Raw genomic sequence first — 16,216 nt, forward strand, 5'->3', positions numbered from 1 at the left:
TATTCCTGAACATACTTACAAATTCTTTCTCCTGTCTAGGTTTTATGCTATTACTATTCCAGTCTTTGATCTGATAAATGAAGACACCATTGCTATCTAATTGTTCTTGCACCTTTCTGCCATTTATGTATTCCTCTATCTTTCCCAATAGTTGGTGATCTATCGAATATACCTACAATGGCATTTCTCTTACTTACTATCTCTACCCACATAAATTCTGTCTTTGATTCCTCCACAAAACCCATCTCTAATCATGAAAAATCTGTGTACTGCTGCTATCACTTCCTGTCCTGAACATCTTGACCTGTATTTTAATTTTGAGCTGGAGAAATGTAATTTGGGACACGAAGCCTGCCTTTAAACCCTTTACATAGTTTATGGAGGTTGGCAGGGTTTAGGCTTTGCGAGCCCTGATTCAATACAGGGTGAACATGGATGCAGAGTGGTTAAGAGGCCCACCTCCATTCTTTCTTCCCAGATCCCAACCTCATTCTTATGCCCTCTAAACCTCACCTCTCAAATTCTACCCAGGCATGTCCTGCTTATTCCCTGTACTTCTATGCCCCCTCATAGTCCGTTCCCTCTCATAGCCCCATGCCCCATACCGTTATGATTCTTCCATATCCCCTCATACTTCCTATGCTCTCAAACAGCTAATGCCCCTTCCATAACCGCACATTCTTTCTATTCCCCCATGCATACTTCATAGCTGCAACCTAGTGACCATGAATTGGCAAGCCCTGGGATGGCTTTGAAATGGACATGAAAACGTAAACCTAATAAGAATGAAGTTTCACTGCCTTTTGAATGTACTTAATACTGAAAGAAAATCCCTCATACATGAATGCCATTTTAAAAACCATGCAAATCCAAGTAGGTGATCAACTTGTTGTAACAGAAACAAATTCATTCACTTACTACATTAACAGCAGATAATCCTTTAATAAACTTACTGAACTATCAATCAAGATGTAAACACAACACCTGCAAAGAAAAATGATGTAGCTCTTGAAAATCGGCCAAGTGTTAGTAATAGCCACAGCTATCAAAACAAACCATTGCCAATCACAGACAGTGAAACTGAATGACCAGATGTTTTTAACTGTCATTTCGAAACAAGCTCCCTGCAAGTTAATGGTGTAGACAAGCTAGTAAAATGTACTTAAATTTTCAACATACAGGACATCAAAATTGAATATCTCCTGATAATTTCAGGTACAGACCAAAACAAGATAGGAATATTCTCAGCAAATTTATTTTTACTGTTTTTGATGGATTCTAGCACTTCCTTCAGTGGAAAAAATGATCTAATACATCTCAAAATTCAAATACTACTAATTAATGTAATTGTCATCTTACCTTTTCAGAACACTCCTGTATTGAATCACTGCAGTTAATTGCATTGACTTTAAAAAAAATGACATCCTGATGGTGACATTTGAAGTTGTCAAAACATTTCATACTTATCCATTAGAATGTTCTCAACTCTGAAGCAGGTTACTCTAGTGGTCATGAACTCTTCAATGCAGAACATGGGGATTTGCGAGTGGAAGGTGGAAATTCAAATTTTGCATTGGGCTGACAGTGATGATGCTGACTCACAAGTGATGCATGTGGATTGTGGCTCACAGACTTTGCAGCCCACAAATATCCCATACAAAAATAGCTCAGGGATGCCATACTTCTAAATTCCGATCCAATGTTATCCTGATGCCGTAGTGATAAATTATTGTGACATTAGGAAATCATGTCATTTCACAATGAAGGGTGTAAAAATTCATAAACCTGGACATTTTTATCTATTTATATGTATATACATATATGTAGAGATTGGGGCAACTAATGCTTTGGCGAACAGAAAACTAATATAGATGTTTCTATTTTTTACGTTAACTGCAGTAAGGATAAAAACCTCTCTGATCTGCAAGCATTGCAGAGCTTAAGCTGTAATAAAATAACGCTGCAACACTAGATGGCAGTGTCAGAGGTTATTAGAGTGCTAATTCTAAGACCGGTACAAGGGTTGTAACTTATTATCTCTTAAATTTCCACTGATAGTAGTCATTTTATCAGGTGTCATATGAAGGGTGTTCAACTATATTTCATTTGTAAAACACACCTATAGTGCTGTTAAAGAAAGCCTCAGAATTAAACATGTTGGTGAGCTATAATGAACTGGTCAAAAACTGTGGATTGAAATATTCACGAAAGGCAGAGTGGGGCAGGACCTTACAGTAGAACATGACAAGTTCATAAACAACAGCTATACGGTCTTCACGCAGTGTGTGAACAATTTGCAATGTATTTCTTGCTAGAGTCTTGCCATTAAAAATGTTGGATACTGTTACGGGTGCAGTAGCTCTTACTGAACAAGTGTCTGACCTTCGCAATTCACATCTATGTTTTTATCTTGGAAGAACATATTGTTAATAATTTAAATGTGTGTTTAATTTCAATGACGTCCAGAATGCTAATTGCTTTGGTAACTTTTGGACATTTTTATTACCAGAGTTCCAATGTGAATTGGTCTATAAACAGTTTGCCATCAGTGATATATGGGTAGCACAAGGCCATGCTGTATGTTTAGTTATCAGAATATGTCTGCACTACAGATTTATTGAGCAAATGTCCGCCGGAAAAACAATTTATGAAAATACATTGACTTCTAAAACAAGGTTTTATTTAGCAAATACATTTAGAAAATGTCTGTGAGAAAATTACACTGTAAAATTGATCTAATAAGGAAGAAATATTGCAAAAAGATTTGTAAATTAAAGTGATATAAGGGATGATTTTAAAGCTTTGTAATCCTACTGTTTAGCTTCAGCCTCAAGAAATGCATTTCTAGAATTTGTGTGCCAATTCAGTTTAGTAGATTATTATCTATTATCAAATTTGTAAAAAATTATCCAACATAAAGTGGTGTTGCTACTCTACAGTCACAGCGCCAAGCTAAAATATTTTTCAAGGATGTGTCATACTAGTGTCATAAACCATTTTCTCATTTAAAAAGAGCTAATTTAATGGAAGACTGTTGGCGTGTATTTATCACCTTAAAAAAACTTTATTCTGTTCGAAGACTTGCATTTCTTTGTACTTCTTCTTGATGCAGCTTAATTTTCAGATGGCAGATTACAGTCTCTTTATATCAACATTTTGCTTTATAAATCCCTGAATTGGACATTTATTGTTGTAGGTTTTGTTCATGTAAACTAATCCCTTTGAGGTAATATGCTCACTAAAATTTCCTTCATCTTTTATTCACCATGACTAATGTATCTATTGTGCAAGCAAATGTTTAAATAGTTTAAAAATTGGGGGAAAAAACTAATGAACTATGGAAATAGCAAACTTACTTATTATTTTATCACATATATCTCATATAATTCCTTTGTAAAGCTCATAACGTAAAGGCCTCAGACCCCCTGAAAAACCTAAACTTTTCAGTTGAGGTTTTGTCAACAGTGATTTGAATTTATATCATGTTTTCAAAGCACATGCAGCAGAATTGCCTAGTGGCAATATCAGCAGATGAGTAATCCAAAATCTCAGAGCAATGTTCAAACCAAAATAAGGGGCTTGTGGTACAGTGGTAATTTCTCTACCTCTGGATAGAAAGTCTGGGTTTCAAATCCAACCTGCTCCGGTGGTGTGTCACAATGTGTCTGTGTAGGTTTATTGAAATATAAAAACAGCATCAACAAAGTCTCAGGATATTTCAGTACACTTTCAATGAATGGTTCTTCCTCAAATTATTTTGAAACCTGTGAGAACAAATTTCAAAAGGTTCATTGACATAAAATTGATTTGTTGTTAAAACTAAGACACTATAGACTTGTGTGAACTAATATATAATTTTTTTTTAAAAAATCACGTACATCGTTTCATTATGGTGGATTTTTTAAAAATTGTCTTAGATCGGGCAAGTTAATTGGTGACTGACATTTGTCCAATCTCCCACAAAGCAGCACACGAAGAGGTGACAGGCATGTTTCTTGACCGATTGCAGGCCAAGATGTGGTGACCCGGGCTGCCAGAAGCTGCTGACCAATCAGAGGCCTGTTACATCTGGCGTTTAAAGTCTGCCAGCACAGGCCTGCTCCTCAGGGTACCCTGCAGTGAGAAGATAAATACATTTTGTACTCTTCACAGGGGATGGTCATTGGGGCTGGGGGCTGGGGTCGGGGGGGACCAGAAGAACTGGGCTGGTATTGGGATGCAGTGGGGGAAGTGGAGATTTTGAAGCTTGTGAAGTCTACATTGATACCATTGGGCTGCAGCGTTCCCAAGCGGAATATGAGTTGCTGTTCTTGCAAACTTTGTGTGGCATCATTGTGGCAGTGCAGGAGGCCCATGATGGACATGTTGTCTGAGGAATGGGAGGGGGAGTTAAAATGGTTCGCGACTGGGAGGTGCAGTTGTTTGTTGCGAACCAAGCGCAGTTCTTCCCCTCCCCCCACTGCATCCCAAAACCAGCCCAGCCTATCTCCGCTTCCCTAACCTGTTCTTCCTCTCACCCATCCCTTCCTCCCACCTCAAGCTTCACCTCCATTTCCTACCTACTACCTCATCCGGCCTCCTTGACCTGTCCGTCTTCCCTGGACTGACCTATCCCTTCCCTACCTCCTCACCTATACTCTCCTCTCTACCTATCTTCTTTTCTCTCCATCTTCTGTCCGCCTCCCCCTCTCTCCCTATTTATTCCGGAACCCTCACCCCATCCCCCTCTCTGATGAAGGGTCTAGGCCCGACACGTCAGCTTTTGTGCTCCTGAGATGCTGCTTGGCCTGCTGTGTTCATCCAGCTCCACACTTTGTTATCTTGGATTCTACAGCATCTGCTGTTCCCATTACACTTACAGGCTTTATTTGGTGGCAGGTGAATTTTGTGGTGATAAATGGATGGTTTTCTTTCCAGTGCCCATGTTGCCCAATTACTTCCATTTCTTCCCCCAACCTCCAGGAAGGGGAAAATCATGCCCTTATCATAATTCTTGTCTAATAATGTCTTCAGAGTGTGTAATAATCCATGGTAGTGAGAAAGAAGGGGATGGCTGGGGAGTTATCTTTCTTCGGTTTTCAAAATGATAAAAGTTCAATTTAGAAACCATCGTTTTGTCTCAACTGTGTTCAGTTGCTGATTACAAACCACTATGCATCTGGGGTTCAAGTTACATATTGACTGATAGAATCTCTGGAAGTAGGCCATTTGGCCCATTAAGTCCACACCAACCCTCTGAAAATCATCCCACTCACCTACCCTATCCCTGCATTTTCCATTGCTAATCCAAGTAGCCTGCACATCTTTGGACTGTGGAGGAAACCCATGCAGGCATGGGGAGAATGTGCAGACTCCATGCAGACAATCACCTGAGGATGGAATCTAACCCAGGCCCCTGGTGCTGTGAGTCGGGAGTGCTAACCACTGAGCCACTGTGCCACCTGTGATAGAGACAGAAGGAAATTGAAGAAGGGGGTTGAGGTTGACTGAGACAACAAAATATAAATAAAGAGAAAGGCAACTTATTTTTTCATTTCTTTTTGTTAAATAGTATGTATGTTTTTAAACTGAAGTTTCTTTGAGGGGACTCAATAGGAAGTCAGTGTAGGAAGATAGAGAAAAAAGAAACAAGTTGCAAGTTAGAGGATTATAATAATTTATAAGCACAAAATTAAGCATTTTAGATATTGTTTTGTCAAAGGGTGATGTAAAATAATCAATCTCTTTGCATCCTTCATTTAACTTTTTCATGCTGTTGCTAAATTAAGATAATATAGCCTGCACTTTTTGGTTTGTAGGTGCTATATTACCCTGACACAGTCTCTTCACTTAACCATGAGTGGAGCACCTGCAGGCCCTGCTGGGACAGGCAAAACAGAGACCACTAAAGATCTTGGGCGTGCGCTAGGTGTCATGGTTTATGTCTTCAACTGTTCTGAGCAGATGGATTATAAGGTATGTTTGTTAGTTATAATGCTTCTACCTTATTCATAAAACAGATACAACACAACACAAAGCAGAGCTCAGAAAATATTGTAAATCTGAAATGAAAGCACAAGATGATGCAGATATTCAGCAGGACAAGAGTGAAACAGTAAACTTTTCAGCAGAGTAGGATGTGAGCACTATTTAATATGAGCGCTAAAGATAAAGTCACCACATTCTTAACAATCCATAGGGCTCCTGTTTCATTAGCAAGAGATGACTGGTGATGGTTTAATGTGAGGGTCACCACACCTCAGGTGTGGGAAGAGGTTGAGAAGAAGAATCCTTCATGGCAACCTCAGCTAGTGTGGGAATTAAACCCACATTGTTGTCATCACTCGGCATTGCACACCAGCCATCCAGCCAACTGAGCTAAACTGACCCTCCAGGAATGCTGCTACATATTTGAGTACTTCTTTTGCATTTTACAGTCCATAGGAAATATCTACAAAGGTTTGGCACAAACTGGTGCTTGGGGCTGTTTTGATGAGTTTAATCGGATCTCCATTGAGGTTTTGTCAGTCGTTGCAGTGCAGGTTAAAACCATACAAGATGCCATCAAAAACAAGAAAAAAAGGTGAGTATGAGGAAAAAAAGAACCAATTTTGTTGCCATTTATTAATGCATGCTATTTTAGACAGTTTAATATATTGTATTTATTGTTCACAGATTTGTTTTTCTTGGGGAAGAAATTTCTTTAAAATCTGCAGTTGGCATATTTATAACAATGAATCCTGGCTATGCGGGTCGAACAGAACTACCAGAAAATCTTAAAGCACTTTTCAGGCAAGTGTTGTTGGCTATCTGGAGTACTGCTGATATTGTCGCCAGAGTGCTGGAGCAAATTACTGAGATTTCATTCAGAAGTGCTGTGCAAAAACGTTTCTTTAATAAATGCTATTGTTGGCAAAGTATTACTCAGATTCGGATGGACTAACAGGATCTGCGCCAGTGATCAGGGACCAGTGAGGACCCCTTGTCAGTTTTATGGGGGAACGACTGATGGAATCGATTGCCTTTCAGTTTCATGTCCCCGGCGGTAGATGTCTCACCTACAGAGAGTTGCCAGACAATCTGAGGCCTGCAGCTCCTAATGCCAATATGAAGGGTGACAGCTGGTGATGTAACACTCACCACAGATCCAGATCATTGTGGGATTGATACCAAAGGAGAACAAAAGTAGGATGGGAAGTGTAGGATTGGGGTTTGTAGAAGAGTGGGGGAAGCAGAGGCAAGGGCAGTGGTTAGCTTTTAGCAGTCACTGTCTGCCTGCCTATGTTAGCGATCACGCGTGGTGGGCTGTGGATAATAATGTCATTTGGTTAATTAATGGATGTAATTGATGTTGCCCTGATGGGAATCCCCAGTCAAGCCCTTTCACCCTCCAATTAAATCAGTTTTGCTGTAACCTGGAGACAGACATGGGGCCCATTTCACAATCAGGTGAGTGCTACTGCCATCCTTCCTAACATTATTCTTTGATAGAAATGCTGGCCACAAAAGCACTAAATACAGCATACTGAAAAAAAATCAGTTAGCTTTAAGAAAATTCACTTCAGTGAAAACAGTCTCCATGCCTAAAACATGGTTTACTGCAAAAACGTACACTCTTGCATATTTCTATAAGTAGTTTTGACTTCGACGGATAGTGTAACAATGATGATATTAGATTACCTCATTAAGCATCACTTCATTTAAATTGGGAGAAATGGAAATCAAAGTAACCAATTTATCACTGGGGCTTGCGGAAACACCTGCGCTCGGTTCACAATAAACAACTGCACCTCCCAGTTGCGAACCATTTCAACTCTCCCTCCCATTCCTCAGACGACATGTCCATCATGGGCCTCCTGCAGCGCCACAATGATGCCACCCGAAGGTTGCAGGAACAGCAACTCCTATTCCGCTTAGGAACCCTGCAGCCCAATGGTATCAATGTGGACTTCACAAGCTTCAAAATCTCCCCTTCCCCCACTGCATCCCAAAACCAGCCCAGCCTGTCTCCGCTTCCCTAACCTGCTCTTCCTCTCACCCATCCCTTCCTCCCACCTCAAGCCGCACCTCTATTTCCTACCTACTACCTCATCCCGCCTCCTTGACCTATTCGTCTTCCCTGGACTGACCTGTCCCCTCCCTACCTCCCCACCTATACTCTCCTCTCTACCTACCTTCTTTTCTCTCCATCTTAGGTCCCTCTCTCCCTATTTATTCCAGAACCCTCACCCCATCTCCCTCTCTGATGAAGGGTCTAGGCCCGAAACGTCAGCTTTTGTGCTCCTGAGATGCTGCTTGGCCTGCTGTGTTCATCCAGCCTCACACTTTGTTAACCAATTTATTATAGCCCATTTTATGCCATTGCTTAAGATGAGAATGATCCCCTTTTGAGTATTGCTTTTTGTGACTGTATCTGGCAGACAATTTCAATCCACATTGTTTAAAATTATATATAGTGTATTATTACTTGCAGAACAGTCTCTTAGAAGCCAATATTCCATTTTTAATCAAGACAATGAAGTCCCGATCTATTTTTCTCTTTGTCTTTGCAACTTGCACCTCTATTTGAACAACATGCATTTTGACATCTTTTGGCATTTAATGTTTCAAATAAAACATCATAATAAAAAAAATCAAGGGGATGATAAATCCTCTTAAACTGCAGTTCATGCATCAGTTTTAAGGAAGTGTGTTACGGCTATTACTGACTAAAATTGCGGCTGACAGTAGTATTAAACAAGAATCAGTTAAACACTGGCTGGCAATAGGTGGCCAATTGAAGCCAGTGAAATTAATTATAGTGCATTTATCCAGGCCAGAGTAGCAGGCTCAGAGTGGGCAATGGGGTGAGAAGGAGGATGTTGTTGGGAAGAGCATGTGCACCAATTTTGCTCACACAAAAGAGAACGATTATAGCTACCACATGTGCAACTGCTGGCCATCTCCTGAAGTGGCTACTCCTCCAGGATTGTGGCCAGGCAGCAGTGACGTTTTCAGAAATAACAGTTTGTAACATTTGTACTTATGGCTATATTTTTGGATTGTCTCTCCATTGAAGACATTCTATCTACACCTACCCTACACCTCACTTATAGTTGTAAAGACCTCTATTAGATCATCTCTAATAGTTTCTTCTACTTTGCAAATGTAAAGTCTAACCTCTTCAACAGCAATGAGCAACAAATCCATTATTAATATTATTGAAAACTCTGTGCATCCAATGATAACACTGAGATAATTCTGTACTGAATTACAGTGCGTAGCATAAATGACTGTAGCACCATTGAGGAAGGGGCGCTTATATAAATTGTTTAGTGTATGATATGTGCACAACATATAATGATTTCCATAGTTATGGTTGAGTGTATATATACAGGGGAGTTACAATGAACTTGTCTCATGTATCTTGTTTCTTTTTATAGGCCTTGTGCTATGGTTGTCCCTGATATTGAACTGATTTGTGAGATTATGCTGGTTGCAGAAGGTTTTTTAGATGCCAAATTGCTGGCCAGAAAATTCATCACTTTGTATACTCTTTGTAAAGAGCTGCTTTCGAAACAGGTTTTCCTTTTTCTCTTTTTTTGGCTGATGCTGAATTTCACGATCGCTGTTTGCTTACTAAAACATTTAAAATTCAATGTATTTCATTGTGAATTTCAGTTTAATGGGATAATTTTCTGATTTTCAGTTGACATGAATATTAGGAACTCGTGCAATAAATAAGAGATTCTGACATGTTCTAGCCGATGAGGTATATTTCTGGCATTGAGAAAATCAGAAAATTACATCTCAAGTATTTGCATTTGGCATACTGCATGTTAATATTGAGTGTATATTTTTGATGCTAACTTTAGGCCAGCAATTTTCTTAGAGTTTCTACTGCTCCACCACCAGAATGCGACAGAAATTCCATAAAGGGGTTTCTGCCACACTTTCAGTAAAATTAAATGATGGAGTGGGAGCATTTCTGAGGAAATGTTGACTTAAATCTGTATAAATTGATAGTGGAATATCCTATTAATAATTATATCATGAGCAAAATCAAGATATTTTAAAGGTTATCTGACAGAATATCGTGTTTTGAAACAATTGATTTGTTTAAAATGAAACATTTTAACTTAAGTGCGTGACCAGAGGTTGTCACTTTTGTTTTCTATATAACAGCCCGCGGAGTAATGAAAGGTAGTAAGAAAATGTCATAGCAACTGCATGCTTTCATTGCCCACAATGAAGCTGTCGGTATTTGTGATGTCATGTATTATAAGCAGGAAATTAGATGAAGATTAAAAATTCCAAAAGGGGAAAAGATTTTCATTAGCACTAACCGCCCACCATACTGATAATTATATAGAACTAGAATGTCAGCCTTGTCAGCAAGCATTTAAAGTTAGAATTCAAACAATAAAGGCCTCAGTCTAACAGTGTTATTTGCCATGTCACTGTATGCTTTGGTATTTGAGGTACAAATGGATCATCAGTAGAAAAAGAATTATGGCAAAAAATAGTTGGCAATGGTGTGGAAAAGCGTGAGATAACCTACTAAAACTGTATTGCTGGTTTAAGATTAGAGTTATAGAACAGTACTGTCTTCCCTGAGAATTCCATTTTTGAATTTGCAGGTTAGTGAATTTTAGAACACGTAATATTCAAATTCAAATTCATATGAATTCTTTATAAAATGTGATGGATAGCTCAGAGATGCAATACCTTGCAGCCTATGATCTCACCTCACTGTGTCTTGTGTTAAGCCCATGATTTACACACATCAGAAGGACCAAATTTTATCTCTGCAAACATAGCAAGTTGTCACTAAATGTGAGCTTTCCAATGGGAGGGAGAGAAAGCTTAATTATCTATATATAACTGATTGATTATATCTTTGGAACATGAACCTTCAGTTCTTGTTCTCCAACCTCAAATTCATTGGTTTAAATGTGGAACATACGTGCCTTTGCTTATATGAATTCCATGGACTTTGAGTATGCCATTAAAGGAAGTACTGCATTTATACCCATGCCACCACTCCCTAGCAGAAGCACAGCTTTGCAATTGACATTTCGGGTTGACTTTCCTACTCCTCTGATGCTGCCTGACTTCCAGCTGTGTTCCTCCAGCTCCACGCTGTGCTGGCACAATGAGTCATGTGTCATTGCTAGTCATGAAGCATAATTTTCAGCCTTCTTTTGCTAGAGCAAGTGTTGGAAAAACACAACAATTGTAAAGTTAAAAAGTCAATCTGGTGCTATTTGTTGCTCACACCATTCAATTTGTTTCTCTTTAAGGACCATTATGACTGGGGTCTTCGTGCAGTGAAATCTGTTTTAGTTGTTGCTGGTTCACTTAAGAGAGGAGACAAAAGTAGACCAGAAGATCAGGTAATTCAGAAATAAATAAATCATACAGTGTTTCTTAGACCACTCTAAATCCTGAAACGATGAAAAGTTCAGAGAAATTCCTGTCTGTTTTGAGTTGATGGATTTCATTGACTTATAGTTTTAATGTGTTGTGACTAATAAACAGACATTTTGCATTTCCTTGCCCACATTTTGCATTTCCTTTCTCTGTTTTCCCCTTTCTCTCTTATTTTTCTCTGTTCTTTCCCTGTCCTATGATACTTTAGAATTTAATTGTACTTGTAATCTAACTGTCTTTGCCCTACTATTTAACGATGTTTGCCTATTTTGTTTCCATTGGGAAATCTGTAATTTACGTTGAATGTGCTATTACCTTGTATCCAACAAAAGCAAAATACTATGGATATGGAAATCAAAAATTAAAAACAGAATACTCTTGAGCAGCTCAGCATATCAGGCAGAATCTATGAGGAGTGAAAGAGAGTAACATTTGGAGTCCAATATTAGTCTTCTGAAGGAGTTCCAAAGCAGTCATATTAAAATTAAAACGCCAAGTCTGATTTTAACATATCCAGTTTCTCCAGCACTTCCTGTTTTCATTTATACATTATATCCAAGGTCAATTAGCTGAAAGTTTTAACATCCCCTTTTCTTTAATTGAAACCAAGATTCCAAAGATAAACTTGGTTATGCCCAAGTATAGACCTTACTGTTGCCACCACAGCTTGCCCTGTAAACAAGCCTGGAAAGAGTACGGCTGAGTGAACGCAAAAGAGGTGCTCAAATCTATGTACAGTCTTTAAATATCTCTCTTCTTTAAAAAATAGCATCCTGGAAGAAAATTGCTGCAGTCAAATTGAGAAGTTCAAATGTTCGAATGAGAATGACAATTAAAATTATGAAGTTATACTAGATTGTCTAATTTAATGTTACAGTATCAAGAGCTGCAATAGGGCAGGACTTCATTTAACTCTTTCTTTCTCCACAGGTGCTGCCAGTTCTGTTGAGTATCTCCAGCATTTTTTTTTTAGTTACGATTTCCAGCATCTGTAATCTTTTGCTTTGTAAGACTACTTCAGTTGTTCAGGTTATGGTCCTGACCTTCAAAATAATTCAGATTATGGATCATATGAATATTTTCTTTACAGGGCTCCCTGGTTTCCATGAGAGAGGTAACAAATTGGCAGTGTAGCATAGTGTGGACATTATCAATTGGAAGGGTTATTATAATTATACGAACTGATAATATCGAAGTATTGGCCCTGAATTTTTTAAATAATCTTCCTGCTAGTCTTCTGGTTTCTTCAACGGAGAGATAAGGACATGTAGAGAATTGATGGAAATAACTTTCTGCAACCATTTGATTAGAGCTAAGCCAGTTCTCCAGCGTAATTTAAATAATTCCTGATCTTTTTTTCCTTTTCTAACATTGCTACAACTGTGTGATGAAAATGATTGTGTAATGGGTTTTTTCTTCCAAGGTGTTAATGCGTGCTTTGAGGGATTTCAATTTGCCAAAAATTGTGACAGATGATGTGGCCATTTTTATGGGACTCATTGGTGATCTGTTTCCCACCCTGGATGTTCCTAGAAAGCGAGACCAAAACTTTGAACAATTAGTCAGACAGTCCACTCTGGAACTCAGCCTACAGCACGAAGAAAGCTTTATCCTCAAGGTGTGAAATCTTTCATCTTAAAAACACCTTTATACCTTTTGTCTTAAAAATAACACCATATTTTCTTTTCTTTGTTTTATCTAGGAAATGTGTACAAGTTGTTGAATTGTGTCATGTTAAATCTTTATGCTAAGTCACAATTTTCTTGCACTTTCTGAGATTGATATTTGAATACTAATAAGTAAGAGATGCATTTTTACCAAAAGAAAATCAGGCCTTGTTTTGTTCATAAAGCAGGAAAAATTATTGTAGCCCAAGAAATCAGTAAGTAAAAATTTGTTCTTAGATTTGTATGTTATAGAATGTTACAAAAAGAATGGGCAGTATTTTTGGGGCCTGCTAGGCTAGAAAACATGGCAGGTGGAGGTGAGCTAATAAAACATGAATGAAAATTGTGGTTTCTCAATAGCAGTTTGAAATGAGGAGATTAAGTCAGCAATGTAGCAGTGTTAGGTTTCTGCTTGTAATACTTGTGCGTCCTGTCAATATTGGTTATTGTAAAAAACTCATCTTGAAGTTAGCACTTAATTCTGAAAGCAGTGGTCGATAGGAATCTCTGGATGCCCTACTCACACTCATTTAAAGGTGGCTCAGCAGTTGGCTTTGTGCTATTGTATCCAAGTGGTTTTCTTTGTTAAACTCTGAAGAACAAGAGGATTGAAGATGCTAGCTAGAAATATTAAAAACAATGGGAAGAGTTTCTGCAAGTAACTAAAACAGAAACATGTAACTAAGGTGAGTCTGGGGAATTGTTAGTTAGAAATAGATAACGATAGAAGTGTTGAACACATCATCACTGCAGAGAATACACATAAGACCCCAGAAGTACTTGTAAATTAAGAAATGAAAGAGATGGAGGAATTTAAAGCAAATGCAATCACCACGGCAAAGGTACGGGGGCAAAAAATTTGAAATAAAGATTGAGAAGTCAACAGGTCCTGATAGACTTTGTCCAAGCATTCTAAAAGAGGTAGCTGTGGAGATGACAGATACAACTTTTAAAATTTTTCAAAGTTCATTAATTTCTGGAAAAGATACACTACAATGGAAAATCAAAAATGTAATTCCTCTATTGAAGAACATTGGGAGGCACAAAACAAAGAAACTACATACCACTTAACTTTGATCTCAGTAAAATACTACATTCCATTTTTAAGGAGGTTATAGCAGGGTAATTAGAAAATCTCATTGTGATCAGAGACAGCAGCATTGTTTTGAGAAAAAGAAGTCATGTTTGACTAATTTATTAGAGCTCTTTGTGGGAGTGATAAACAAAATAGACATCACTGCAGATGAAAATCAGCTAAAAGTTATCAAATAACAGCAGAATCAGGCACACTAACAGTCATAGAAACGAGAAACTTAGTTACATAGCTAAATATAACTGGTCTTTCTCAAAAATAAACATACCAACGTACTCTTCTAACCATGATGTGGAGGTGCCAGTGTTGGACTGGGGTGGAAAAGGTAAGAAATCACACAACACCGGGTTATAGTCCAACAGGTTCATTTGAAAACACAAGCTTTCAGAGTATTAGTCCTTCTTCAGGTATTGGTGAGAGAGGTAGTATTTATTAGTAAAAGATCAAAGGGTCACAAACCTAAGATGCCGTTAAATCAATTAGACAGTTTTAATTCATTAATATGTATATATTATTTACATATTATCAATATATGAATCCCTGAATTCCTTTGACATCACTGTCCTGAGAGAATTAAGGATTTATCAGTATTAAGAAGAGGTGACATTTTACGCATGGTGCATTGGTGAGACCATGCAGACACTGCAACAATGGATGAATGGGCACTGTGCAACAATCGCCAAACAGGGATGTTCCCTCCCATTCGGCTTCGGATCTTCAGGTAAACATCATCTAAGGCAGATTATGGGATACACTACAACGCAGTGTCACCGAGCAGAGGCTGATAGCCAAATTCTGTACACATGAGGACGGTCTCAACTGGGATTTTAGGTCCATGTTGCATTACCACCCCACCACCTACACTCTCAAACATGTGTACGTATGCACACACCCACTTGCACAAACTCACTCTCTGTCTCACACACACATGCACACACAGTCTCTCTCCCACGCGCACACTCTCTCACCCCTCGCTCTCATACACACACACTCTCTCTCTCGCTCCTCACTCATGCTCACACACACACACACACACACACACACACACACACACACAGCCTCTCTCCCCTCTCACTCACTCTTACACACACACACACACACACACACACACACACACGGTTCTATGGAGTAAATTTGTATTTGCAGATGCATTCTACTTTGTTCAAAATGCACACAATTTACACAGTCAGTCAATGTGATATTTAATAAATTCCTACTTCAGAAATAAAAACAGTCTGACTTCAGACCAAACACAAACAGATTCTAAACAAGGTCTCACACCTTACATGCACTGTCTGACCTAAAATATCACCTTTTCTTTACACTGTTAAACCTTTAGTTCTCTCAGGGCAGTGACTTGAAAGGAATTCAGGGATTTATGTATACATATATAAATCAATTAAAACCTTGTAACTGATTAAAGATTTAACAGCATCTTAAGTTTGTTTAGTACATCCTCATCAATGGTGTGAACCTTTGATCTTTTACTTATAAATTCTGTGTCTGATACTACCTCTCTCACTAACACCTGAAGAAGGAGTAAGATTCCAAAAGCTTGTGTTTTCAAGTAAATCTGTTGGACTGTAACCTGGTGTTATGTGATTTCTGACCTCCTTCTAACCAATTCTTTCAGTTTAAATAATTATGGTTGTCAATGTTGCCTCCATCCTAGGTGGTTCAGCTAGAAGAGCTATTGGCTGTCCGTCATTCAGTCTTTGTAGTTGGAAATGCTGGAACAGGAAAGACTCAGGTGAGCAATAGAACATTTGCCGATCTGTAAGATTACTGACAAGAAACAACAATGGTAACATTAATTTGTATGCATGTGTTGAATAGCAGATAAACTGAATGGTATGTTTCCTTTTCATAAAGAAATTTTAGCAGTTATACAGTACATTGCACAAACCCCTATTGTCCAGAAACATTTTATATTCAATGAAGGTTTTTTTTGGAAGTGGAATCACTATTGTAAAGTTAGGAAACACACTAAGGTCACGCAAACAGAGATTTCATAATGATAAGGGTAATCACTTTTTTTGTGGTATTGACTGTGGGATAAATTTTG

General features: G+C 38.4%; 1 protein-coding gene across 2 annotated transcripts in view; it reads left to right on the top strand.

Moving 5' to 3' along the window:
* The window catches only part of LOC125461085 (dynein axonemal heavy chain 11-like), a 466,228-nt gene that overhangs the window by 178,611 nt on the left and 271,401 nt on the right, over positions 1 to 16,216 (top strand). Inside the window, exons 33-39 of one of the 2 annotated variants that reach the window (XM_059654665.1) lie at positions 5,799 to 5,955; positions 6,417 to 6,562; positions 6,655 to 6,771; positions 9,402 to 9,540; positions 11,262 to 11,354; positions 12,815 to 13,009; positions 15,824 to 15,901. In XM_059654665.1, coding sequence (XP_059510648.1) covers positions 5,799 to 5,955; positions 6,417 to 6,562; positions 6,655 to 6,771; positions 9,402 to 9,540; positions 11,262 to 11,354; positions 12,815 to 13,009; positions 15,824 to 15,901 — 925 coding nt within the window. Of the gene's footprint in view, positions 1 to 5,798; positions 5,956 to 6,416; positions 6,563 to 6,654; positions 6,772 to 9,401; positions 9,541 to 10,510; positions 10,599 to 11,261; positions 11,355 to 12,814; positions 13,010 to 15,823; positions 15,902 to 16,216 lie in introns of those variants that run through there. The other variant, XM_059654655.1, reaches the window with a different exon arrangement.

Source organism: Stegostoma tigrinum, chromosome 2 (genome assembly GCF_030684315.1).
Source record: "Stegostoma tigrinum isolate sSteTig4 chromosome 2, sSteTig4.hap1, whole genome shotgun sequence".
In the NCBI taxonomy this organism is placed as follows: Eukaryota; Metazoa; Chordata; class Chondrichthyes; order Orectolobiformes; family Stegostomatidae; genus Stegostoma; species Stegostoma tigrinum.